Source organism: Amia ocellicauda, chromosome 5, assembly GCF_036373705.1.
Source record: "Amia ocellicauda isolate fAmiCal2 chromosome 5, fAmiCal2.hap1, whole genome shotgun sequence".
NCBI classification, from domain to species: Eukaryota; Metazoa; Chordata; class Actinopteri; order Amiiformes; family Amiidae; genus Amia; species Amia ocellicauda.
The window spans coordinates 30015813-30043658 of NC_089854.1; the positions used below are offsets into that span (position 1 = coordinate 30015813).

Below are 27846 nucleotides of genomic sequence, written 5' to 3' on the forward strand. Positions count from 1 at the left end.
CTGGAAATGGCTGATTTGTAATGGAATATCTGCATAGGCATATAGAGGCCCATTATCAGCAACCATCAGTCCTGTGTTCCAATGGCACGTTGTTTGCTAATCCGAGTTTATCATTTTAAAAGGCTAATTGATCATTAGAAAACCCTTATGCAATGATAGCACAGCTGAAAACTGTTGTGCTGATTTAAGAAGCAATAAAACTGGCCTTTAAACTTTCTTCTGAAACATATCAGTCTATTCTTTTTCTGAGAAATGAAGGCAATTCCATGCGAGAAATTGCCAAGAAACTGAAGATCTCGTACAGCGCTGTGTACTACTCCCTTCACAGAACAGCACACACTGGCTCTAACCAGAATAGAAAGAGGTGTGGGAGGACAAATACATTAGAGTGTCTAGTTTGAGAAACAGACGCCTCACAGGTCCTCAACTGGCAGCTTCATTAAATAGTACCCGCAAAACACCAGTCTCAGCATCAACAGTGAAGAGGCAACTCTGGGATGCTGGCCTTTTAGGCAGAGTTGCAAAGAAAAAGCCATATCTCAGACTGGCCAATACAAAGATAAGATTAAGATGGGCAAAAGAACACAGACACTGGACATAGAAAGATTGGGAAAAAAGTGTTATGGACGGACGAATCTAAGTTTGAGGTGTTCGGATCACAAAGGAGAACATTGTGAGATGCAGACCAAATGAAAAGATGCTGGAGGAGTGCTTGATGCCATCTGTCAAGCATGGTGGAGGCAATGTGATGGTCTGGGGTGCTTTGGTGGTGGTCAAGTGTGAGGTTTATACAAGGTAAAAGGGATCTTGAAGAAGATCACTCCACTTTGCAATGCCATGCCATACCCTGTGGACGGCACTTGATTGGAGCCAATTTCCTCCTACAACAGGACAATGACCCAGACTATGCAAGGACTATTTAGGGAAGAAGCAGTCAGCTGGTATTCTGTCTATAATGGAGTGCCCAGCACAGTCACCAGATCTCAACCCTATTGAGCTGTTGTGGGAGCAGCTTGACCGTATGGTACGTAGAAGTGCCCATCAATCCAATCCAACTTGTGGGAGGTGCTTCAGGAAGCATGGGGTGAAATCTCTTCAGATTACCTCAACAAATTGACAACTAGAATGCCAAAGGTCTGCAAGGCTGTAATTGCTGCAAATGGAGGATTCTGTGATGAAAGCAAAGTTTGAAGGACACAATTATTATTTCAATTAAAAATCATTATTTCTAGCCTCGTCAATGGCTATATTTCCTATTCATTTTACTATATTTCATATTCAGACTAATTTCATCTACGTTTTCATGGAAAACAAGGACATTTTTTAGTGACGCCAAACTTTTGAACTGTGGTGTGTGTGTGTGTGTGTGTATATATATATATATATATATCCCATAAATATGGGACATAATTAAGAGTGAAAGTTTTAAAATGGCAATGGGCCAAGAGAATACAATAGATGCACAAACGATGGATGGATTCCAATAGGAAAAAGACATAGAAGAAATAAAAAAGGAGCTTTCATTGTGTGACCTGGACCAGATGATATATATAGATATATATATATATATATATATATATATATATATATATATATATATATATATATACACTCACCTAAAGGATTATTAGGAACACCTGTTCAATTTCTCATGAATGCAATTATCTAACCAACCAATCACATGGCAGTTGCTTCAATGCATTTAGGGGTGTGGTCCTGGTCAAGACAATCTCCTGAACTCCAAACTGAATGTCTGAATGGGAAAGAAAGGTGATTTAAGCAATTTTGAGCGTGGCATGGTTGTTGGTGCCAGACGGGCCGGTCTGAGTATTTCACAATCTGCTCAGTTACTGGGATTTTCACGCACAACCATTTCTAGGGTTTACAAAGAATGGTGTGAAAAGGGAAAAACATCCAGTATGCGGCAGTCCTGTGGGCGAAAATGCCTTGTTGATGCTAGAGGTCAGAGGAGAATGGGCCGACTGATTCAAGCTGATAGAAGAGCAACTTTGACTGAAATAACCACTCGTTACAACCGAGGTATGCAGCAAAGCATTTGTGAAGCCACAACACGTACAACCTTGAGGCGGATGGGCTACAACAGCAGAAGACCCCACCGGGTACCACTCATCTCCACTACAAATAGGAAAAAGAGGCTACAATTTGCACAAGCTCACCAAAATTGGACAGTTGAAGACTGGAAAAATGTTGCCTGGTCTGATGAGTCTCGATTTCTGTTGAGACATTCAGATGGTAGAGTCAGAATTTGGCGTAAACAGAATGAGAACATGGATCCATCATGCCTTGTTACCACTGTGCAGGCTGGTGGTGGTGGTGTAATGGTGTGGGGGATGTTTTCTTGGCACACTTTAGGCCCCTTAGTGCCAATTGGGCATCGTTTAAATGCCACGGCCTACCTGAGCATTGTTTCTGACCATGTCCATCCCTTTATGACCACCATGTACCCATCCTCTGATGGCTACTTCCAGCAGGATAATGCACCATGTCACTAAGGTCGAATCATTTCAAATTGGTTTCTTGAACATGACAATGAGTTCACTGTACTAAACTGGCCCCCACAGTCACCAGATCTCAACCCAATAGAGCATCTTTGGGATGTGGTGGAATGGCAGCTTCGTGCCCTGGATGTGCATCCCACAAATCTCCATCAACTGCAAGATGCTATCCTATCAATATGGGCCAACATTTCTAAAGAATGCTTTCAGCACCTTGTTGAATCAATGCCACATAGAATTAAGGCAGTTCTGAAGGCGAAAGGGGGTCAAACACAGTATTAGTATGGTCTTCCTAATAATCCTTTAGGTGAGTGTATATGTATATATATATATATATATATATATATATATATATATATATAATTTAGTAATTCATATGTGTTACAAACAGTGGTGTGTTTTCAAAAGCATCTCTCAATGCCCAGAATGCGTGCATGCACACACACACACACACACACACACACACACACTAACAACACGGTATGGTTCACCTCTCTATGTGAAGTCTCTTCTGTGTTTCTGCAGGTTATTGGTGTGCTGCTGTGGATTATCTGTTGGACAGACCTTTTCTACACATTTCGTGAATTTTATAACGGCACCACCAAGCCTCCATTTGAATTTGTCACTCCCCTGATTGTTGGCATGACAATGGTAATTGTGAAAATTACAAAGAAATATAATACAGCTTGGAGCTAAAACACTAGTTTTGTTTTGTTGCTGATAAACCTGTTTCTATTAATATTACAGTGTTGTTGATTGTATTGGTTTTAACACATTCTGCGTAATCCTGTATATCAGAAAACATATAAAAATATGTAAAAACAGTGTCCTTAGGCTTGTTTCCAGGGAGAAACAAATTTGACTCAGGACACCTTTTTTCACCACTGGTAAAGTGATACGATGCAAATATCTTGTCTTGATGAAACAAGAGTTATTTTCCTACAGGAAATGTATAGTCTGGATGGTAAGGAAGTTCAATGTTAAATGGAAGTCTGTTTAAATGTTCTTTGATCAAAAATCAACAGACATCTCTTTCTGCTGTTAGATAAAGATTAATATAATCTCTAAATTTAGGATAATGGGACATTCAAGAAATACTACAAGTAGTTTACTCAGTGTTTGTGGCACTGCTCATTGTGCCTAGAACAGTATTCTTATGTACACAGTACACTTCAGTACTACACTACACCATAAGACCTTGGTTTTACAAGGGGTCACACAGTTACTGTTTCTGACAGAACACTAAAACACAGGAGCCTTTGTGTCAATTTGCCTTTTTCATTTTAGTTTTTCATTGCCTTTAGGATACTTTAATTAATAGATAACTGCAGGGAAAGATTGGAAATTAATTCTACAGTCGTTCTACAGGTAACTTTCTGGACTTTCAGCTAATCTGATCTGGAACCAAAAATGTTTCAGTCAGTTATTTTGTCCTTCCAAAGGAAATAGTGCTAAACATGCAACTTGTGGGCAGTACCTGTAATATTTAATTTGATTTCATGTACCTGATTCTTTGTAAGACTATTGGCTTTGTTTAATCTGGGTTTCTAATTTCTTAGTCAAGCTACTAAACTGAACCAGTTGAGCACTGCTTCCAACATTAAATATACCAGTAAGGCCTGTGAGACAGAAGCACAAGGGGTATGTAGTTAAGTATATTTACGTTGTTAGTCAGCACTCTGACTGTCCTTTTTTCCTAGTTACTAGCCACGTTCTTGATCCAGTACGAGCGGCTGAAGGGGGTCCAGTCCTCTGGGGTCCTCTTCATCTTCTGGTTCTTATCAGTGCTGTGTGCCATCGTGCCTTTCCGCTCCAAGATCTTACAGGCCACCAAGAAGGTAAGCAGCCAGTGGGTGCTCTTTAAAGAGATTGGATTAAGGAGAGTTGAGGTGAGGACGCAGTGAGTTTTGTGAAAGAATAGTAGTGCTGTTGTTTCAGACACCTTACCCTGCAGTCGGATACACACTGTATTACCCAAAATACTGGGACAAAAACCTCCCACTGCCAGTATGCAATGGTCAATATGGGGTAAATAGGAAATCCACAACCTGATTCAACATGAAATGAACAATTAGGCTAAAAAGTGATCTGATTATTGAGCTGCAAGCATGTACAGTAAGGGAGTAACAGTGTTTTTTTCAGGTCAGAATGTAGAAAACTTGTCAAAAAGGTGGAAGAGGAAAATGTATCGGGAAAATTAAGGTTGTCTTTCTGATCATTCGGTCTGGAGGTGGGAGTTTAATGGTTTAGATTGAAGGCCCCTTATTTTTTATGAAGAGCACCATTGACTGCCATTGTGAATTGTGGACAACACTCTGATTAGCATAGATGTAAATATATTGGGAGGACCTGAGGAACAAAAATACCAAATTAAGTGTTTACAGATTAAATTACACCCAGTTTACACATTTTCACAAGTTATTATTTTCATATTCATGATCTATATATTATTTATTTTTGTTATGAAACATTTGTACTTCAGCCTTTATGCCTTTTCCCTGAAGTGTTTTGTTATGGAGACAGGTCTTATCTCTACAGACCTTTCTTAGTAAAATAGGTCAGATAAACAATATCTCTTCCCTAGAGCTTGATTGCCTTGCGTGATGCACATGTTGGCTTGTTATAGGATCAGAAGCATTAAACAATTTCTGTATTGTATAAGTAGCTCTTCAGTTAGCATAGATTTCAGAATAATTGTTGTCATATAACTCCAAAAGGCATGATTGACTTTACTCACAATTGTTTCCCTCAAATTACTGTATTATTGCACTTTGTATTGTTCTTATATTTTGTAAGTCGCCCTGGACAAGGGCATCTGCTAAGTAATAAATATAATAATAATAATAATAATAATAATAAAATATACATTCTTCCCAGGGTGAAATTACAGATCAACTGAGGTTTACAACTTTCTATATTTATTTTGGACTCATCGTGTTGGAACTCTTTCTGTCCTGCTTCAATGAAAAAGCCCCGCTGTTCTCCTCTATCAATACTGACCCAGTGAGTTGAAATGCTGACCGCCGACCACAAACTTCCCTCCCATTTGAATGTACACATAGAGCTCTAGCATCATCAGTGGAAAAACACACTGGATGACTAATTTATAATAGGTCTATTTTCTGTCATTTATTTTTATGTCATGTATATTGTATATGAAATGAATATGTCTTTGTTTGTAGTAGCCCAAAGCATATCTGCCCGCTTGTCTTGTTGACACTTTTATAGAGGCAAAGCAGGTGCTAAGATAACATTATTGATTAATGTATGCAATTTCTAAAACATTTGAGCAAAGTGACTTAAATTATAAATCTGTTACTTTCCGGTTATTTGACACAATTGCTTGTATTCTTGACATGTACTTTTAGGTATATGAAAGTGTCTGTTTAATTCCAACTGAAATCCTTTTCTCTCTCTCTCTCTTCTTGGCAGAATCCATGTCCAGAGGAAACTGCTGGCTTCCTGTCCACCATAACTTTCTGGTGGTTCACAAGGTGAAATTCTTTTACAATCCCCACACCCAGTGGTACACAACGTCACTCCCTCAGGCCCCCAGTGCCTTCAGCTTTTCATTCCACTTCTGTTCTAACCTGCCAAACACAGCTAATTGTGTTGAATTAACTGCACAAACATGTCTCAGTCATTGAGGTGCCGCCATGGCTGTACTTTTGGACCTGTCAATCAAGTGCTTTTTGTGAGCAGAGAAAAAAGAAATAACAGAAGTAAAAACAAAACAACATAAGTGTCTTTAATAGTTCAACAGATTATAAAAGCTAAACATTTCAAGTGTTAAATATTAGGAGAGTGTTTTCTTTTTGTGAAAATGTATAATTCAGTATACGTGTTCTCTTAAAGCTGTCTTGCAAAATGTATCCACACATTCATTTACGGTTCCTACAGGTTAGCCAATCTATTATGTAGGTCATAAAATAAAGCTTTAATTATACAGAGGGAGTAATGTACAATGGTTAATTAGAAAATAATAGTATCAAATTAACCTCTAAAAGAAGGTTATTTATTTTTTTAGCTATTTGGGGACATAACAGAAAAGGTGAGTAATTACTTATTGGCAGCCAAAGGAAAACATGACAACATTTGTTTTAGAGAGCTTAAAGTTTTACTGGAATACATCATTGTCTGACTCCACAAAGACATGCCTTGTTCACAGATAACTGCTAATATCCGTTGTGTTTTGTTTTCAGAATGGCTATAAAGGGTTACAGAAACCCACTGGAAAACAAGGATCTGTGGTCCTTAAACAAACAAGACAGCTCTGCTGTGATCGTGCCAAATATTCTCAAGGAATGGGAGGTGGAAAAGGCAAAAGTTCAGAGGTATAGTGTTACATTACAGTGTGAAGAAAAATATTCAACCTCATTGAAAACCACCAAATACCCTTCTGGGACTGCCCTTTGGAGATTTATTCCTTCGTCTGGCTTTGAATGAGTTAACAAAAAAAGAAAAAGAGAGAAAGATTTCCATCAGATTGAAAACAATCTCTGCATAATACATTAAAACACCAATTTTATAGCTAATATAATTACAGTGAGGAAAAAAAGTATTTGAGCCCCTGCTTATTTTGTACGTTTGCCCACTGACAAAGAAATGATCAGTCTATAATTTTAATGGTAGGTGTATTTTAACAGTGAGAGACAGAATAACAACAACAAAATCCAGAAAAACGCATTTCAAAAAAGTGATACATTGATTTGCATGTTAATGAGGGAAATAAGTATTTGATCCCCTATCAATCAGCAAGATTTCTGGCTCCCTGGTGTCTTTTATACAGGTAACGAGCTGAGATTAGGAGCACTCTCTTAAAGGGAGTGCTCCTAATCTCAGCTCGTTACCTATATAAAAGACACCTGTCCACAGAAGCAATCAATCAATCAGATTCCAAACTCTCCACCATGGCCAAGACCAAAGAGCTGTCCAAGGATGTCAGGGACAAGACTGTAGACCTACACAAGGCTGGAATGGGCTTCAAGACCATCGCCAAGCAGCTTGGTGAGAAGGTGACAACAGTTGGTGCGATTATTCGCAAATGGAAGAAACACAAAATAACTGTCAGTCTCCCTCGGTCTGGGGCTCCATGCAAGATCTCACCTCGTGGAGTTTCAATGATCATGAGAACGGTGAGGAATCAGCCCAGAACTACACGGGAGGATCTTGTTAATGATCTCAAGGCAGCTGGGACCATAGTCACGAAGAAAACAACAACAAGAAAACACTATGCCGTGAAGGACTGAAATCCTGCAGCGCCCGCAAGGTCCCCCTGCTCAAGAAAGCACATGTACAGGCCCGTCTGAAGTTTGCCAATGAACATCTGAATGATTCAGAGGAGAACTGGGTGAAAGTGTTGTGGTCAGATGAGACCAAAATCGAGCTCTTTGGCATCAACTCAACTCGCCGTGTTTGGAGGAGGAGGAATGACCCCAAGAACACCATCCCCACCGTCAAACATGGAGGTGGAAACATTATGCTTTGGAGGTGTTTTTCTGCTAAGGGGACAGGACAACTGCACCGCATCAAAGGGACGATGGACGGGGCCATGTACTCAAATCTTGGGTGAGAACCTCCTTCCCTCAGCCAGGGCATTGAAAATGGGTCGTGGATGGATATTCCAGCATGACAATGACCCAAAACACACAGCCAAGGCAACAAAGGAGTGTCTCAAGAAGAAGCACATTAAGGTCCTGGAGTGGCCTAGCCAGTCTCCAGACCTTAATCCCATAGAAAATCTGTGGAGGGAGCTGAAGGTTTGAAACCTTAATGACTTGGAGAGGATCTGTAAAGAGGAGTGGGACAAAATCCCTCCTGAGATGTGTGCAAACCTGGTGGCCAACTACAAGAAACGTCTGACCTCTGTGATTGCCAACAAGGGTTTTGCCACCAAGTACTAAGTCGAAGGGGTCAAATACTTATTTCACTCATTAACATGCAAATCAATGTATAACTTTTTTGAAATGTGTTTTTCTGGATTTTGTTGTTGTTATTCTGTCTCTCACTGTTAAAATATACCTACCATTAAAATTATAGACTGATCATTTCTTTGTCAGTGGGCAAACGTACAAAATCAGTAGGGGATCAAATACTTTTTTCCCTCACTGTATTGTATACCTGCTACTGCCCTTTTGTGCACTCCTGTAGAGGAATGCAATTCAAGTCTCTGTAAAGCTGTCTCGTTTTCTTTGTTTTGTGCCACAGGAATAACCAGGTGCTTTATTCCGGATCCCAGTCTGCACCCATAAACCATGTGGATGGTGGTACAGAAGAGGCTGAAGTGTTGCTCACTGGAAAGAAGGAGGCCAAGGAGCCATCCTTTCTCAAAGCCCTGGTGAAGGCCTTTGGGCCTTTTTTCGTCATCGGCTCCGTCTTCAAACTGTTTCAGGACTTGATAGGCTTCGTGAACCCACTGCTCTTGGAGTAAGAACTGTTAGTAGTATTTTTGAAGGAGACCCCCCCTCACTCCCCACGCCTGTTTACTGTGCAACAACTTGGCTTGGTTGTCATCTTGTTCTTGTTGACTGTCAAGGCTCTACCAGCCATGCACCTTCAGGGAAGTGAATTTTCCCTAATACACAGAAAAAGAAAGGTGTTCTATTATCTTATCAATGCATCTATCCATCTATTTACCATATTGTGTAGTTATGAAAAGAGACATTACATTACATTATTTGTCATTTAGCAGACACTCTTATCCAGGGCAACTTACATTTGTACCCATTTATACAGCTGGGCATTTTACTGGAGCAAGTACCAGCAAGTTAAGTACCTTGTTCAAGGATACAACAGCACTGCCCCACCTGTGAATAGTTTTGTTCTTTGCTATGCCATGGTTCTGTCAGGTTGTTACCAGATACAGATTACAGAGCTGTTTGTTTAATTTTGTAAATTTTAAATAACTACTTTAGAAATGTGACAGAATACAAAATTAGAAAAGGCCAAACACCACATAGCTGTATCAGCAGCTAAATAACAACTTCATATTTCCCAATCAAATTAAGAAGCTTAAACTTGTAAACAATGTAATCAGCCTTATCTTTTGTTTCAGTCTAATTCTGAATAACAAATAATATCATTTGAATTGCTTTGAATTTCAAATTACTGTGTATGAAGCAGCGTGATACTTTTCATATTCAACATGTAGTGGAGTCAGAAACCAAATACTGCCAAAAAACAACAGGATTTACCACACATTTTTGATCATGTAAAATTCAGGATCTCTTGCACATCTAGCATGTATTGGGTATTATTGTTTTTGTGCTTTAAAATAAAATGAGTTCCAGAGTTTCATAAAATTGCTTTTTATTCTTTCAGCTTGCTTGTTTGAAAGACTATTTAAAATTATCTTTTACATACTGTGTCTTAGGTGAAATACCTGTTTTTGATTTTACAGCAGGAGCAAACATACCTCCAAATGACATTAAATCCCCAAACATGTTTTTCAATGTCTCTCTTTTATCATAGTGTAGGGAGAGAGTGATGGGGCAGAGACCCTTGATGGGTTAGCAAAATGATTGTGCTTTGAAGCACTTTTCCTGAGCTAACTTTGTTCTTTTGTCTTCTCCAGCTGGCTGATTCAATTCTCAAAGAATAAGGATGCCCCCAACTGGTGGGGCTATACTCTGGCCATCATGATGTTCTTCTGTGCCCTGCTGCAGACCATCATCCTCCATCAGCACTTCCAGTACTGCTTCGTCACAGGCATGAGACTCCGCACCGCCATCGTCGGAGCTATTTACAGAAAGGTATCTGCAGTGAACTGGAGCACCGTGGACCCCCATTTTATTAATAATTCCTCATCTAACAATTGACTTCTAACTTCTAACTTAATTGGGAAATGCAAATATCCCCAGCTTCCAACACCACGTGACCAATAGAGATGCTTATTCTTGGGTTAAAAGTGACCAGAAATGATTGAATCTACTGTCTACTAAGAACACTTTTCCTCAACCAGGATGTTTTCAGTCATACATTACTGTATTTATCCTAGGCACTGGTGATTACGAACGCTGCAAAGCGCACGTCCACTGTCGGTGAGATCGTGAATCTGATGTCGGTTGATGCCCAACGCTTCATGGATCTCACGACCTTTCTCAACATGCTGTGGTCCGCTCCGCTCCAGATCTTCATAGCCTTGTATTTGCTCTGGCAGGTATGCTCAAACTTCAATCTGACCCCTACAGTCAATATGGAGGGTCTGCAAGTGGATTTTCACTCTTCACCTTGTCTCGGCAAGCCTGGACAGCTCTATTGGGTGATGCATTTGTCCTCTTTTAAAACCTAGTGCTTTCACTGGATTGATTCCAGAATCATAGGGCAGGATTTGCTCTAAACAAGTCTTACATAATTTTCATACAATTAATAGAAAAAATCCCCCAATATTCCTAACTGTTCTTCAGTAGGGATGTAGTAGCCTATGTAAGTCTAAACCAGCTGCAGGCTTCTTATGTTGTTGTGGTTGTAATAAAGGCATAAATGTTTTCTTGCCCTATTAGTCATGAGGAAATTACAAATGTTGTGCCAATTTCAGGCCTCTTGGTGCTTGGTAGCTGCACTTGACAAAAAACATATACTTAGTTAAAATGTTGGGTTAGAAGAGTAATTCCAGATATCAGCTACTCCAGTGAAAGTCTGGTCTACTGCTGCCGTTGTGATCTGGCAGTGTTAAATAAAGCAGTCTAGATGTCAGTGAGAGAACTTTGAAGTACGGATGGTGAATTAGAAAGACAGATGTGAACCAGAGTGAGAAGAAATATCTCTTTTTCATCAGGTTCTTTAGAATCCAAAATAATATATAATGTTTTTATAGAATGTGGAGTTTTCAACTGTATTAGACCTGAGTTATTTCAGAATATTGTTTTGCGGGTGGGGGAGGGGTTGTTGGGATTAGTTAAGGAAAATTTGTGAAAAACTTAAAACCCTGGAAAAGCACCAAGCAAACTTGCTGGATTTAGTGACAATATGTCTGCTTCTTAGAGCAATCATATTTTTAAAGATTGATCAAACATGTTCTGTTCAGCAAGTATGTGACTTATTTATGGGCCAATGGTGTCCCAATATATGGTAGTTGATTTCCATTGACACAGAAAATACAATAAATGTGGTAACTGCATTTATGATAATATGATGTGATTAGGTTTTGTGAGATATGTGGATGTACTGTTTGTCTAAAAGCGCTGCTCATTTTCCAGGCTATAATGATGAAAGTGAAACAGTTACTTGGGATGCCAAAAAACAAAAAGAGAGAGGGGACATATATGTAAAATACATTCGAACTGGACTTTTACATTGGGAGCAGCTGCTTAAGACCCTTCTAAAATGCTCATAAGACTTGCTCATTGATGGCATGTGACTGCATACTTACATGTCATTAAAAAACAAGATAGCCCCTTTCTACATGCAGCTCATTGGTTGATATCAATAGAGGTTTATGTTTATAAATTAATTTGGAATCCCTTTTTGTTTTATTTCTTTTAAAGGATCAAGTAACACTTCAAGTAACACTTCTCCTGCAGAGTGGCAGAGTCATTTTTACACACATGCGGAGCAGTCTGCTGAGTGGATGTGTTAATTTTATTTTGGTCCTTCTCTCTGTAGTATCTCGGGCCTGCTGTCCTGGCTGGGGTGGCAGTCATGATTTTATTGATCCCGTTAAATGCAGCCATTGCCATGAAGACCAGAGCATTTCAGGTACAGTTTATCCAAACCTTGTTTTCTCCTGGAGCCACTCTAGAATGTTTTTATATTATTATTTTGTTAGTTCAATCCTGCCTGGAAAGACTGGGATGTGGCTGATTTACATTATCCAAAGATTTGTCTCTATTTAGTTTCTGTGGATGTTAAAAAAAAGTTTGTCAGAAAATCAAACCTAATTTCTTTTAGAGTTTCCAAACACATAGTATCTCATTAAGCAGAATGTAATCTGTTTAAAGACGGTAGTTTTTCAATCTGATAATTGAGTATCTGAAAACAATGTTTTTATCATCAGAACATTTAGTTATATTAATGTTGGAAATATCTGCTGTGCACTTATTATCAGAGTAGTTTGTGTAGTTCACATAGTATGCATTTAAAATGTGCAAATGTGATTAATTTATACAGAGCTGGAGTAATAATTTAAATTATATAAAGAAGGTGCATTATTTATTGTATGTCTTGGGCTATAATTCACCTAACTGGCTTAAGATGACTGACTTCACTTTTAAGGATTGTGGACGGCCAGTAAAATTCCTTACCCCCAACACAGAAACTTTCAACTTAGCAGAAACCTTTCCATTTTGAAAATACATGTTGGAGGGACATTTGGTCTGCTTAACTTAATTGAGTGTTTCTACTTTGCTATTTTGAAAAAGATTAATTGTGATAGGAATGAGGGCCATCTTGCACTTACACTTTCACAGAACAGAACTAACACTGTAGCCACAGTAACCTTGCTTGAGCTGAAACTACAGTGGCTTAAATTAGTGCTAACCAGGGACAATAACCAGCACTTATTAAACTTTTTATGTTGAAACAGGTTTTATACTGTTTATGAAGAGCTTTACAGTTGACATTTTAGATTAAAAGTGAAAGGTAATGGCTTTTTATAATCCTTCCAGCCAGCACAGAAGCTAAAAAGCATTACGATCTTCAAAATGCCAAAGTTTTCCTAGGGAAATGCTGGTTAAGCAAAGAGTGGACTGTGTTCTCTTTCAGGTGGAACTCATGCAGTACAAAGATGCCCGTATCAAGCTGATGAATGAGATTCTCAACGGCATCAAGGTTCTGAAGCTCTATGCTTGGGAGATTTCTTTCAAGGAGAAGGTCTTGGAAATTCGACAAAACGAGTTGAACATCTTGCGGAAGACGGCATATCTTGGGGCTGTTTCCACTTTTGCTTGGACCAGTGCCCCTTTCTTGGTAAGTTCCTTTTCATGTTATTCAGGGTCGAATAAGCAGAGGTCATGCGCTTAAAAAGTAGTACATTTTTCTATGCCCCCATTCAACTGTCTGTACAATGGAGTAGGCCAGTCTTGACAAGGTGTAGATGGATGCATCTTTATCTGCATTTCAGCTATACAGCTGCGGTCAAAACTATCCACATCCATAATTTTAAAGCAATTTGAGCTGATGAGTCACATAGTTTTATTAGCAATGTTCATTTCATGTATACTTATTTATCAATGAGATCTTTTCAGAATTTATTGACAGAATACTAAAGTCTCCAGTTCAGAACGGAGTTAATATCCTATAATTTTGATAGCCACTCTTTTCATTTTATGCATTCCTACATGTTCCTACAATATTTAATATATATACAGCTCTGGAAAAAATTAAGAGGCCACTTAACATTGATTTCTGAACTTGGAGTGGTCTCTTAATTTTTTCCAGAGCTGAATATTTATTTTACAAAGCCCATTTTTTCTTCAAACGCAAGGTGTAATTATACTTTTTGCTAAAGAGATATGTGCTTTTGTTCGTTTTGAAAGTAGACTTTCTTGTATTTACAGTTGATGTTTTTGAGCAAATGAGAAGGGCTTCTTGTAATCAGACATGTAAAGCTTCAAATCAGACTGTTCAAGTCTGCAGAAGGATGTCAACTGATAGTTATACATGTGGAATGCTATCTTGATAACCCATGTCTGCTGAAAAGCTTCCTCAGAAGCCACACATTTATTTACTAAGAAAAGTATTCCGAGAGCATGACTGTCTCTAAGGCAAGGAGTCCTTGAATGCTGTGCAAATTCATGATTGGCTCTTGAAACTGTTATTTGCAGCACAGTTCAGTTTTATTGTTAACATAATCACTGATTGCTAGGGTTGCTAACTTGGTTTTAGACACTGATAATCCAACTGTAGGTTAACAATTCCAAGTATTATGTTTATTCACTTGTATTTCAAAATGCAGTATAACACACTGCTGAAACTAATGTTCTGTCAATATAATTCAGTATCACTCCGTTTGCTTTAAAAAGAAGAACAAACAAGTGCAATGTGCATAACTGTGTTTTGGATAGTCTGCAATTGATTTCATTTTATGAAAAGGACCAAAGTACTACATTATGGATTTTTTCTTCTTCTTCCCTTGCTATTACAATTCACCTTGCTCTCCTTGATGTGGTTTGCTTGCATTCTTAGGTCGCTTTGACATCATTTGCTGTTTACGTAAACATGGATGACAAGAACGTTCTAGATGCTCAGAAGGCTTTTGTGTCCCTGTCTCTCTTCAACATCCTGAGGTTTCCTCTGAACATGCTCCCTCAGGTTATCAGCAGCATTGTACAGGTAAAGTGAAACAGAACTGTCCCTAGTTTAGGGGTTTTGTTGTAGTTTTTTCTGCACAGTCCGCAAACAGGTCCTGGATTCATCGCAAACTATCGCAATGTAATTTAGGGAGGATTTCTAAGTTTCATGTAGACATTAGTTGCAGAAGCCATCTGCAGAAAATAGAGCAAACTGGACATCTCTAATCAGCTATCGGTAATAAGAATATTCACAATCAAGTGTGGATGTGTGTGTTTGGGTAGGTGTGGGTGTGGGTGGGGGTGTAAGTGTGTGAGTGTGTGTGTGTGTTTTAGTTTAATTCCTAGTATATATACCTGTACTGACCATCCTATCGAGAGTTCTGAATTATTTTTTCATTTAAGTTATGATAACATGATTTATATAGCCAACTGTCCCATTAGCAGATATTTTCTATAAATCTGCAGTGCTGTAATGTAGTTAATTCCAGAAGTAAGAAGGTTCCCATTAGCTTTCTCCAGTCTAGAGGTCACATTGCAAAGAACCGTATTCTAACTAAATAGATGTTAATGAGTTTAAATTTTTTTTTTATATATATATATATATAGCCCGGTCAACTTTTTAAATAATTTAATAAGTAATTTGCTTATAATTGCTTATAACCAAAGTGTAATTTTATTTTATTTGTCAGATGCCCTTACCAACGGTGGCATAAATTACATACTGATACCTTGTACTGTTTTTTTAATACATTTTAGTGTGTTGAACCTCAGATGTAAGGGTACAGAAAATTTACTTTTGAGCCTTTGCTTTGTTTTTGTAACAAGGTTTGCTGTACACAGTAGATGTTCATGAGAATTCTTATCAATTATCTCTGCTTTTCCTGTATTCTGAAGAAATACTGACAACATTCACATGCAGCTCAATCTCTCTGTAAACATGTACATTGTACAAGAAAAGGGATCATTAACTGTCTCTCAAGACCACTTGAAAAAGAAAGTTCATGAAAGTTTAAGCATTTCATTTCTCCTATGTGTGGTCTTATTATCTTAATCTAAATATGATTGTTTTAAAAGCAATTTGAGTAAACATAGCTGCAGAATTGGTAAACAAAACACTACTTCTACTTCTATAGAGATATTCTTTATTTATTTATGTATTTATTTATATTAGCCTCTCAGGGTAACTCTAGGGTAGCATTGAATGTGTCACGACATTACCAGTACAATGGCAGCCTTGCAGTATTGATATGGCTAAGCTCTGGGTGTCAATGCTTTGTTTCTGCATGACTGGAGGCCATAATATACCATTGAAAGACAAACTCAACAGCACTCTTCTAAATGCTGAAGCACTTCTGTAATTGAATCGTCCACCATTGCCCCTTAGTTAAGGAACAAAACCTTAACAAAACCTGATCATTCTGCTTTTTAGAGTCTAATAATATTGTCCTGTAGCAAGCATTCAATTTAATCCCCGTCTTAGTTAGACTTCACTGTTTTGGTACTTAAGTAAAATGAGACTTGTGTACAGGAAAGCAATGGATCTCTGCAGCTAGGACAGAGAAAAGGCTCTCTCTATCTGTTTTAATTGTCTGCCTCTCTGTCTGTCTGCCTGTCTCTGTGTCTGTATCTTTTTATCTCTCTATCGATCTTATCAATCATGGAAGTAAAGCAATATCCTAAAATGGTGTCTGGTGTTTTTTGTGTGTGTGCAGGCTAATGTCTCTTTGAAACGCATTCAGCATTTTCTGAGTCATGATGAATTGGACCCAGACAACGTTGACAGGAAGAATATTGCTTCAGGTAAACAAGTTGCTGAAAGCTTTTGTTTCAGAGAGGAAATGTCCCTTTCACCAGTTCTAACCCACCCAGCTGGTCTGAATCAGTTTGGCTTTTCATTCATTATGATCCTTCAGAAATGGATGTATATGTATATATAAACAAAAACCTCTCTGAACAATTGCAATTACTAACTGACCTAGACTGGACAAACCCACCTTGAAAACACAGCGAAGAAGGCAATTCTCCCAAATAAAGATTATGATTTTTTCAGTTATTTTGTAATTGATAACTGCCTTCATAACTTAGTCTGAAGGAAACCTCAAATAGGGATGTTCATCAGTGTTGCTGATACCTGAGTTGTTAATATCAGTTGATTTGTGAAAATGTCTCTTTTAATTACAATGTATAGTGAATTGGGATAGAAACTGTAACACCATTTTAATATTAACTAACTTATCTATATTGTTTGTTGTTTTGTTTTCTCCTCATAGCCCTTCTGTTACATAACACTGATAAGTAACTGTTACTGTTTCTGAGTAACCATGAGACACCGTGTACCATGTTTCCCTGAATGGGAAACTGCACTGTTAACACACTGAATATTAATGTCTTCCGCTCTCTTTCAGGCTACGCTGTTACTGTAGTAAATGGAAAATTCACCTGGTCCAAAAAAGATCCAGCAGCTCTTCACAAGTAAGTATTTTTGTTGCATTTAAGCAGTTTTGCCAGTTAAGCATTTAAACATTGTTTGTAATGATTCACACTAATACAGGATGAAATTGCAAATGATTGCACTGGTAAAAGCCTATTCTCTGATCCCGGGTTGAGATCTGTAGTCTGGTTATTGCTGGTTTAAATCTGTGCTACATTTTAATTGATGCACACCAGGATTGATTAATAGCCAATCTACAGTTGGCTGAGCTCTGATAGGGATGTGAGGGACGGGTTTCCTCAGCAACCACTTTGGTTTCCTGAGCACCTCTGAGCCTACATGACTGATCTGAAGGTTGCTCTTAAGAAATGCAGAACAGTCCCTCTCTCATCCGATGAGTGGGAGATGGGGATAGAGAATTTCCTTCCTACCCTTTAATTGCAGCTCACTTGTGACAGGATGAAGCTAATCAAACCTGAAAGATATTATAGTCCCTTTATCAAGCCATTCCATCTCTCCTAATGTCTACTGCTTAATGTTCAGGGATATTTTCTTCTCTCTCTCTTCAGTATCAACCTAATGGTTCCTCAGGGCTCCCTGTTGGCTGTGGTGGGCCATGTGGGCTGTGGGAAGACGTCTTTGGTGTGTGCTCTGCTGGGAGAAATGGAGAAGCTGGACGGGGATATCTCAATAAGGGTTTGTTACCTTTTCATCTCTGTCTCCAGTCTATGTATTAATGTTTGTTACGTGTCCCTAATACTGGTTTCCTTCCTATTGTTGAATGTCAATGTCCTGTGTCTTATGGCAGTCAGTCTCAGCATTTATAGTTCACCCGAACCCAAAGGTTGAAGAGTGCTCTGAACTCACTGTTACGAAACTGATTCACTTTTGAAGCCAACCACTTTAAGTCTAAGTTAAAAGTGCTATCTTTAATTGACCCTCTTCGAGAAGAAATTTGGATTCTGTTAAGTCCCTTACTGTTACTGTGAGAAAGGTGCACGTCGGTGGTCAAAACAAGGCCTCCTTTATTAACAAAATCCATTACTGAACCTTCTTGTTTTTTTTTTTTCTTGTTGTTTTCAGGGTTCACTTGCCTATGTTCCCCAGCAGGCGTGGATCCAGAATGCCACACTCCGAGACAACATCCTATTTGGCCTACCTTACAATGAGCAGAAATACCGCTGTGTCCTGGAGGCCTGTGCACTAGTCACTGACCTAGAGGTTCTGCCTGGGGGGGACCAGACAGAAATCGGAGAAAAGGTACCGTAGACCAAAGGACAGTTTTGTTTCAGCAGTGTGTAAAAAGCAAAGGTTAATTGGACTATTAGTTACATGAGCACATCAAGCTAAGATGCATTAAGTGAGCTGAGCTTCAGGACAGTACAAATGCTGGTTCTGAGAAAAGCAACCAAATTATCTTAGATATTCCTGTTGAGAGCAATCTGAAGTTTCCCTTGCTGAGCAGGTGCACAGACTGAAGCCAGACCATGATGACTGTGGCATTCTACTCTGTCAAGCCTACCAGAAATCACAGCATTTCAGATCAGTACATCTGAATGGTGGTAGCAATGAAAAACGTACATACAAGCACACCAGCTAGCTAATGTGTAAAATACTGGTTTGGGTACAGATTCTAATAAGTGTGCATTTGCAAAATAACACTGACTGTGAACGTTTGAATTACAAAGTGATTTGGCATTCTTAAGGCCCACAGATATTTGCACTGTGATTTTCAAAACTGGTTGGTTGCACAATAATTTTGGAAAACCTCCTTCTGTTTACTTAATAAACATCATTCAAAGAGAATGAATAAAATATATCAATTATTCACTTTTAGTACCTCCAAAAATGTAAATCAGTCCTTTAATTCAGGAACTAAAAATACTGCTACCAAGTTTATTTTCTTCCCACTGTCATGAAAATCACAACTTGTGTCTCTCATACGCTGTGTCTGTAGTTTAAATGAGATAACATCAAGGAGACCATACAAACCATGTAATCCCTTGACCAAAGTGATAACTTAAGTGATAATTTATCTGTTTTAATCCGATGCATCTGCTGTCTAGCAGATTATCTTGGGTCAACATGGTGCTTTGCGTTGTGGTGATACGTTCCTGCTGCCTTTAATGTTGACGTGCGTCTCCCTCAGGGTATTAATCTCTCAGGAGGTCAGAGGCAGCGGGTCAGCCTGGCCAGAGCTATTTACAGTGAGGCTGACATCTATCTACTGGATGACCCTCTTTCTGCGGTAGACGCCCACGTGTCAAAGCACATCTTCGACAAAGTAATCGGTCCAGAGGGAGCCCTGAAAGGAAAGGTAGAGTTCTGGCAGCCGCAAGGCCTTGCTTTGTGCACATTAAGCCCAACATGACCTTGTTCTATTACACTTTACACAGAGCAGTCCTGTTTTTTAAATCACATCCTTTAGAGTTTTCATTGTTTACATCCCTGCAGTTGCTAGTTTACTACCTACTTGGTTTGTCACTTTTTACATATTATTTTTAATGGTTTCTTTATATTGTTCTAGTTGTATTACTTTGTTTAAATTTGTTCTTTATCTCTCCCTGTCTATTTATGTTTTTGAAGTGCTTTGGTATACTGTGCTGGTTATCGTCTTCCATGTCAAATCCTTTCTTCTTTCTAACTGCATTTTGTATATTCACTTTAGGCATATTTTATAGACAGGTTTATATAGGCCATTACATTCTTGTAGTGATAAACCAAAGTTTAGCATTCCTGTGAGAGGCAGGAGCTGTTGAAGCATGATGATAGTGTAACCTTAGATTGAGTACAAGGCAATATATAGAATGAGGCAGAGTGGATTCATATTGATATGCAGATTTCTATCAGCAATTGTTTTTAATTCTCTAGTTCAGGAAGCCTGCAGATATTTTGGTGTCTCTTTTGCCATTTAGAAAGTGCGTCTAGAGTCAGTAAGTGAGAAAGTGGAGTAGGAAATCTAGCTGCATCCAGCAACCTTTTTGTGCTCTTACTGAGGCTACATGCCCGGGAAAAAAATGTAATCCTGGATTTTCTTGAATTTCTCACAGACCCGAATCCTTGTGACTCATGGCATCACCTACCTGCCTCAAGTGGACAATATTGTGGTGATGGTAGAGGGCAAGGTCTCAGAGATGGGCTCCTATCAGGACCTGCTGCAGCAGAACGGGGCTTTCGCAGAATTCCTGAGGAATTACTCCAATGAAGACATTATAGAAGAAGATGAACTTGGTACCTCCATTATTCTTTAAATATACTTAATGTCATAATTGTTGTTATTGTTGCAATTATTTTTATTATTCATTAATTTTGCTGGCTATAAAGATGGTAAAAGAACTATGATATACTCTATCTATATAATCTACAGTTTTAGAAGACCCCCATTTTTCCAGTTTTTATTGAAATTTAAGCAGTTCAATAGTCCAGTGAATAACCTGAAATAACCTGAAATAACCTGAAATGGTACAAAAGTAAGCGGTAAACTGCCAGAGGTTAAAAAAATTAGTTTAGGTTAATAAATACTGAAAAATAATGTACATTTCAGAGTTATATACTGTGTTACTACACCCTCTTAAGCATTATTTGGCAGTGTTACCTGCAGCTCCTGTGCATAGAAGTTACACTGTATTCCTACAATGTGCACATAATTTGAAAGCTTATTCTCTTGGCTACCAGCGCATTTAATTCTCAAACACATCCGATTTACAGTTTCCGTGTCGCCGCCGTCATTCAGAGCCCGGGGGGTAAATGCACAGTGTGCTCTGGGGGAGAGTTTTGATCAGTAGACTGTCTGGTTCCAGAATATGTCATAATAAGTATCCCTCCACCCCCCCCCATTTCAGAATGTATTAAAAAACACATTTTTCACATCAGAGAATGCTCCACATTGTTAGAAAGCTGAGAGTCTCAGCTTTCATGGGATATCAAACACTTGGCAAACAACACAACAGTGGAGAGTACACAGGGGATTAAAGAGAAGCACAAGGATTTGGTGCCCTTTTAAGGGTACCAGAGGGGTTTGTCAGCTTAAGTGGTTAAATTTTGTGAAACAAAACAATTCCATGATTTATTTTTTATCTCCAATTGTTTATTTGTTCTATGCTTTAATTTCAGAGTACATTGAGACATTAAACTGTGAATATTTCAATAACAACTGGAAAAATTGAGGTGTTCTAAAACTTGTGACCAGTAGTGTATATTTTATGGGATAATCCTACTAGGAGGTTATTTATTTTCTTTTAAGGGTAACCACTGTCAAATGTCCCTCCAGTTTGCACAAGGTAAACTTAAGCAAAAAAGTGCTTGGTGTTTCTTTCTAAGCAGCTGAATATGCATGCAGGAAGCATGGTCCTGGTTCATTCTAAATGCTGTCTTCGTTTTGGATTTCTTCTCAGTTTCCTGTCTACACTATATAACCAATCTTGAGAACCATACTTAAATACGATCTAACTAATCAAGCTCAAAGTGCCCACACAGAAGAACGATTGTACATTTAGTCAGGACTACTGCATCCACATGAGGCTTGGTTACAGTTCCTCACAGCGCAATGCAATGGTACAGTATCCCACCATGCACTCATGTTTACAAGCATGCAATAATGCAGTCCAGGGGTGCAGAAAACATGGCTGCTTGTATATTTTCTTCAGAACCGCAAGAAAGCAGCAACTGACAAACAGCATAGCGGCATATGCAGGCTCATATGCATGTGTGAGGATGTGCTCATAAAATTAGATTAGTACAACATCATCCACAATACCTGATTTGATCTCATTTAAAACTACTGAAGACTCTCCCCCGAGGTAGTCCCAAGTCCGTTTGCAATTCTAGTCTGTGGTGTAGACGCTTGCGTATTCAGCACTTTTAGGTCAGAAGCCAACTAATACGGTTTCAGTGCATAGTGTAGACAGGGCCTTAGATGTGCTTTTGGATTGACTTAATTGTGTAGATTATGCAAATTGTCAATTAGGAAGGCTGAGTGTAATTTGCTAAACCTTGAAAACCTAACCAGGCGCACGTGCATGTGGTTTTACAGCTAACCAGACAGTTTAACAAGTATTTATAAAGGAAGGCCATGGCGTTTTTATATCCCGTTAAATCAGCACTACTGTGGAGGTGTGAACTCGCCACACTGGCATGGAAATGTGAGAGCCAGTTATAATGTGGCATACATTGCCAACTATAGTTGTCTCTGGGGCAATATTTTCTGTAAACATCATTTAATTGACTGTTTATTTTGTTTTTTTAACCACAGTTTCCCCAAACATTTGTCACCACGCAGACACTGTCTTTTCAGGAAGTGAATAAAAAATGCACAGGAGGGAAAATAAGTCTGCATATTCATAAAACGGCAGCTAAAAGTGTAACATATTGTATTTGATACAAAAAGCAGGTCTTCTTGAGCAACACAAGGGCAATTTCTGTTTCTGTGAGGCTTGGTATATTGTATAGGAGTCACAGCAATATATCACTTGTTATAAGAGAGTTGAGCATCTTTTTTGGCCTCATAAAGTGTGGTTGGCAAAGTTGCAGAAGAAGAAGCTAACTATAGATTTAATTTGATTTATAGTGTCAATACTTGAAGAGGAGGAGCCCTTCCCTGAAGATACTCTGAGTAACCACACAGACATGGTAGACAATGAGCCAGTTGTTAACGAAGCACGCAGACATTTCATTAGGTAAGAATGGGAGCAATCCTTTAATGTTGGAGCAGAACTGTACTTAAAAACTGTAAAAATGACAAGTGATAAAGGCCTATAGTGGAGAAGTCTACTGTCCAGACATCTATCGGCAATGCAGCTAGAATATAATACAAAGCAAATGTTTGTTTATTTGTGTGTTGTAGAATCATATTTGCATAGATCAAACTAACAAAACAAGCATATATATATATATATATATATATATATATATATATATACCGTATATGTTAATTTAAACATTCTAATTATTATATTGATAGATTGATTAGAATATATCTAAATATAAAGGATAATGAAATTGTTTTCAAAGCTAAGTGTCTTATAAAATGAAGGACAATGTGATAATTACCCCTAGTAATGGTTTGTTTATTTTTATGGCGCTGCTTAGCGTGGTGTATTAAATGTATAATTTCCAAGATAATGTACAAATGTTAAAATTATAAGGTTAACAAATAAATATAGTAGACCACGCATGTGCAAAATATTAATATATTGTGTCTCTAGGTGGAGTAGTCGAAAATATTATTTTACTTTATCCCAGTTCTGTTTATTATCATTATTATTATATTATTATTTTTACATCTGATGCAACCTTTCTTAGGCAAATAAGCATCATGTCTGCAGACATGGAAAACCCAAAGAAAATGTCCACACGTCGGAGGTGCAGCGAGAAAAGACATGTTGAACCTGTGCCTGAGACAAAAACTACATTTGACAAACTAATTCACACTGAAACTGCAGAGACAGGCAGAGTAAGTGAAACCAACCTGCCCCCTTGTGGTCTTCCAAAAAACTGCACTTTGAAAAAATCTGAGATTTATGTTAAATATATTCATAGTTATACCCTATAATATTTTATAATATATGATAATAATTCATTTTTAAATACATAGTAAAGCATGTGTTGTGAAAAACATAGTTAAGCAAAACTGAAGAATATACAGATATCTTAATAGAATGTAGAATGCTGTCTTTAATCATAATGCAGAATGTGTAATTCTGTCTTGGTTCTTGTATCTCTTGCTTGTTCGCATCTCAGGTGAAGTTCAAAGTGTTTTGGGAATATATGAAGGCTGTGGGACCTCCTCTTTGCATCTTCATTTGCATACTATATGGCTGTCAGAATGCAGCAGCTATTGGAGCCAACATCTGGCTGAGCGAATGGGCTAACGACGAACCAGTGAATGGAACCCAGCCCAAAACGGAAATGAGGCTGGGAGTTTATGCCGCTCTGGGACTGTCTCAAGGTAAGCACCAACCATCACATTCCTCTATTAAAACAAGTGCACTGAGACTCAGTTTGTAATGTACAGCATATATTCTAATATAATTTACACTTTGTATAAGTCTCCAGCCCAAAGAATGCTTTGTCAGTCTGTTGTATGTGTGTGAATGTCTGTTAATTCTAATTCACATGCAACTTTAATCAAAATACGTAGGCTAAACAAAAATGGCTATGAAACAGATTCCCTTAATGTAATGTTTGTGAGAAAAGTTTTTTTACATATCCTTAAAAAAAGATTTAGATTTCTTTGAAAACATGCTAATCATTTTAGAGATTTTTCTTTTTTGTTTAATTAGTTTTGTAGATGATACCTATAAGTAAAATAAACAATTTCACCCTTTGACTCTTTGAAAATATTGCTAAAAACTGAAGTTGTTACTGTAAACAAATGTCAATAGATTGTGTCCAAATCAGAGCATATGCATTAATGCAGATTATATAATGTGCCAAACTCTGTGTTAAACTCACATCAAGAGTTTTAAGATAGCATGAGGATTAGGTGAATTTGCTTCCAGATTTTATTTGCTATGCTCTATGTAGCCAGGGTACATAAAGTACAATTTAAAAATGTACTCTTTTAAAGCTACAACAGATGTTGCAACATTACCATTCCAGCATTCTTACTACTATATGCGGTTATGTGAACCTCCAGGTATTGTTCTTCATGACACATTCAACAAATAACCATTTCAAAAGAATGTAATATGACTAACCACAGGCCCATAGGCAGGAGGGGTTTTTTATTCCAAAAGACATACAAGAATTATACATTATTATAATGCAATATTGCCTTCCTTTGGCTGCTTGTTAATTGTACACAGTCTAAATGATTAAATGAGGCTTATCCCTCATGCATTGTCTCACATAGTATTTACAACATGAATAGACTGAAGTAATTTCACTATTATCCTATGCTGGCATGTGTGCAGCAGTTTCTCGTATTATGAACTTTGAGGATGTTTTTTGTTTTTTGTTATTTTCCCAAGCAGCCTCCACAAAACATTCCAGCCACCTGTGTGTTCATACTGATAATGTCGTTGTTGTTGTTGTTTCTTAAAACAGGAGTCCTGGTTATGATATCGTCCTTTACTCTGGCCTTGAGCGGCATTGGGGCAGCCAGGACACTGCATGCCGCCCTGCTAGAGAATAAATTTCGCACGCCTCAGTCTTTCTTTGACACCACTCCCATAGGGCGCATTATCAATCGCTTCTCCAAGGATATCTTTGTGATTGACGAAGTCATCCCACCCACCATCTTAATGTTCCTGGGAACATTCTTTACCTCCCTCTCAACCATGATTGTTATCATTTCCAGCACCCCTATCTTTGCTGTGGTCATTGCACCCCTGGCATTCATATACTTCTTTGTGCAGGTATTTGTGATCCATAAATAAAACCTAAACACAAGGTTTCTTAAAGGTGCCCTATCACAATCCAGACAAGAGGCTGACAGGCTGTCTTGTGTCTGTCCAGTTGCTCTTTGCTAAATCATGTTTCTTAACTATCACTCAGATTTAGCTGCTGCTTGGCACTGTGTGCATTCACAGTGTTGATAAAAATGGATATTGAAGAAAATCACACCCCATTTCAAGAGCATTAGGTTGAAAACTGTTGTTAAGGAGAATAAATGTGCTGGACATTTCCTGAAAAAGATTTTAATGTGATTTAAAATTCATAATAGTGACAAAGCAGTGAAATGTCATGTTAAAGACTATCTCAATCGCCTCGCAGGCACAATTAAGAAGCTTCACGAATTAGTGTATTTTCCTCAGACAAGTCAAGAGTTATTTCCTCTGTATAGCCTTTTGAGGGTTTATGTTGAAAACTGTATTAAAACAAATGCAAAATGAGAAAAATTATGCCAAAACAGCTGAAATCACACAAGAAAGTTGTCCAAAGAATGTGGTTGAAAGAATGGAATATAAAATAATACAAAATGTATTTTCTCCAGAGGAAACCCACCCACAGAATGAGAGTGAGCTCTGCGATAGGGCACCTTTAAGTTGTTGTGGAGATGCAGTCATTCATTCTGTAATCCAGTCCTGTCCTACTAATTTATCTTTCCTCCATAACCACACATTCATTTATCCTCTTTGCGGTTTGCACACTTCCTGTCCTCTTCTGTTTCCTTCTGTCTCTACATATGATCCACACCCGGCTGATTACACTAGGTTGAGGATGCAAAGGTGGAAGCAGAGTGTGCATTTAACAGGAATGGCACAGCTTATAAATTGCCATTTAAAAATGAATTGAACTTTTGAAAGGATAATTAGGTTAGAGAAACAACATACGTTTTTTTCTGTGCACTCACACGTCCCAAAATAACCTTTAACTTAAATGATTTAATGCATATTTAGTTCTATTCTATTCAAAATTCAAAGGCATATTTCCATTGACTGTACAGATATATAATATCCAGCACTATTTTGAAGGTCACATGATATGAACTTGATTAATCATATGAATCTATAGATTAATCTATTTTCTAATATGAAGTGATTCTTACAGGATCAGTGTAGCATATTAGTTTGCAAGCGCTGTGCGTTTCTTCTTAGTCCAGCACACTTTGTGTAATGTTTAACCTCAGACTGTGAGTTTCCAAGCTGTTCAAATACAATTAGTAAAATTGAGTTAAATGTTACATTTAGATAAATTGCAGTATAAAGTAGCCCATGTTCTGTTGGAGAAGAAAGTCAGACATGGCCTTATTTAAACTAACCAAAAAGCAATGTTTATAGTGCTGTAATTATTTAATCATGGTCTTGTAAGCAGACAGCCTATCTGTCTAAAGTGTATTAGTCTTACTTGCCTGGCAATAGTGGGTCAAGCTGGCATGGGTCTTGCCTTGAGTCATGTGTTAGGGAGAGCTAGAGAAGGCTGGTATAAAGATCCAAATGTAGGTCATTCCCAGTTCCATTCTACATAACCCAGCCTTAAGTAGCTTTCACTGATGTCATTTCTAACACTATTTATCACTGACCTGTTTCTGTTGACTTCAGAGCCATTGTAGGCCAAGCAGACACTTACTACTTGTATAACAGCAACACAGTTTCGTTGTAAGCAACTTTCACTTGGAAGTGGTCGGGTAGGATGTGTAGTTAAATGGGAGAAAATATAAACTTTTAATTCCAGGTTATAAGGCAACAAAAGGTGAATATCTTGAAAGGCGTGTGTGTGTGTGTGTGTGTGTGAGGGGCGGGTTAGGGTTGCATTATTATCAATCAAAGCATACATGTTGACTTCAGGATTAGTTAATAGATATCTAGCATACTTGTCTTTCTTAGAAAGGGTACTGTACATTTTATGTGGTTGGAACTGATTCAGTGATACTGTGTTTTGCTGTGGGACTAGATGTTTGCTGTGCCTTGTTTTACAGTGTTTTTTTTTGGGAACGATCTCAGTTCATTGCAGTATTATAAGTATAGAAACTATAGCTGCAGTCATTTGACTGTTTTAATAAGATGGATCCTGTGCTGTCTTTTTTTCTTTAGTGTTTATTTGTTTGTTGTAGTTTTGAGACGGGTCAAATCTCATTTCTTTTGACTGTATCTTCCTTTAGGTAGAGTTGCAGATAACTTAATGTGTAGGATTCGGTTGCAGGTGCTGTACAATTGAAGAGCAATCTGAGGCTGTTATTTCTTTGCAGATGGAGGGGGGGAATGTTTGCACACCTTTGGGGGGCGGG

At 38.1% G+C, this 27846-nt stretch overlaps 1 protein-coding gene across 3 annotated transcripts in view; it reads left to right on the forward strand.

The window, feature by feature from the left end:
• The window catches only part of abcc3 (ATP-binding cassette, sub-family C (CFTR/MRP), member 3), a 68985-nt gene that overhangs the window by 30789 nt on the left and 10350 nt on the right, over positions 1-27846 (forward strand). The window contains exons 3-23 of one of the 3 annotated variants that reach the window (XM_066704744.1): positions 3042-3167; positions 4217-4354; positions 5394-5519; positions 5949-6010; positions 6719-6850; positions 8724-8942; positions 10090-10267; positions 10513-10674; positions 12120-12212; positions 13218-13421; positions 14640-14786; positions 16459-16546; positions 17152-17218; positions 17747-17873; positions 18261-18437; positions 19327-19494; positions 20228-20408; positions 22744-22852; positions 23478-23628; positions 23916-24123; positions 25224-25534. In XM_066704744.1, the coding sequence (XP_066560841.1) occupies positions 3042-3167; positions 4217-4354; positions 5394-5519; positions 5949-6010; positions 6719-6850; positions 8724-8942; positions 10090-10267; positions 10513-10674; positions 12120-12212; positions 13218-13421; positions 14640-14786; positions 16459-16546; positions 17152-17218; positions 17747-17873; positions 18261-18437; positions 19327-19494; positions 20228-20408; positions 22744-22852; positions 23478-23628; positions 23916-24123; positions 25224-25534 (3174 nt within the window). Of the gene's footprint in view, positions 1-3021; positions 3168-4216; positions 4355-5393; positions 5520-5948; positions 6011-6718; positions 6851-8723; positions 8943-10089; positions 10268-10512; positions 10675-12119; positions 12213-13217; positions 13422-14639; positions 14787-16458; positions 16547-17151; positions 17219-17746; positions 17874-18260; positions 18438-19326; positions 19495-20227; positions 20409-22743; positions 22853-23477; positions 23629-23915; positions 24124-25223; positions 25535-27846 lie in introns of all 3 variants that reach the window. The other 2 variants (XM_066704743.1, XM_066704745.1) reach the window with 2 other exon arrangements.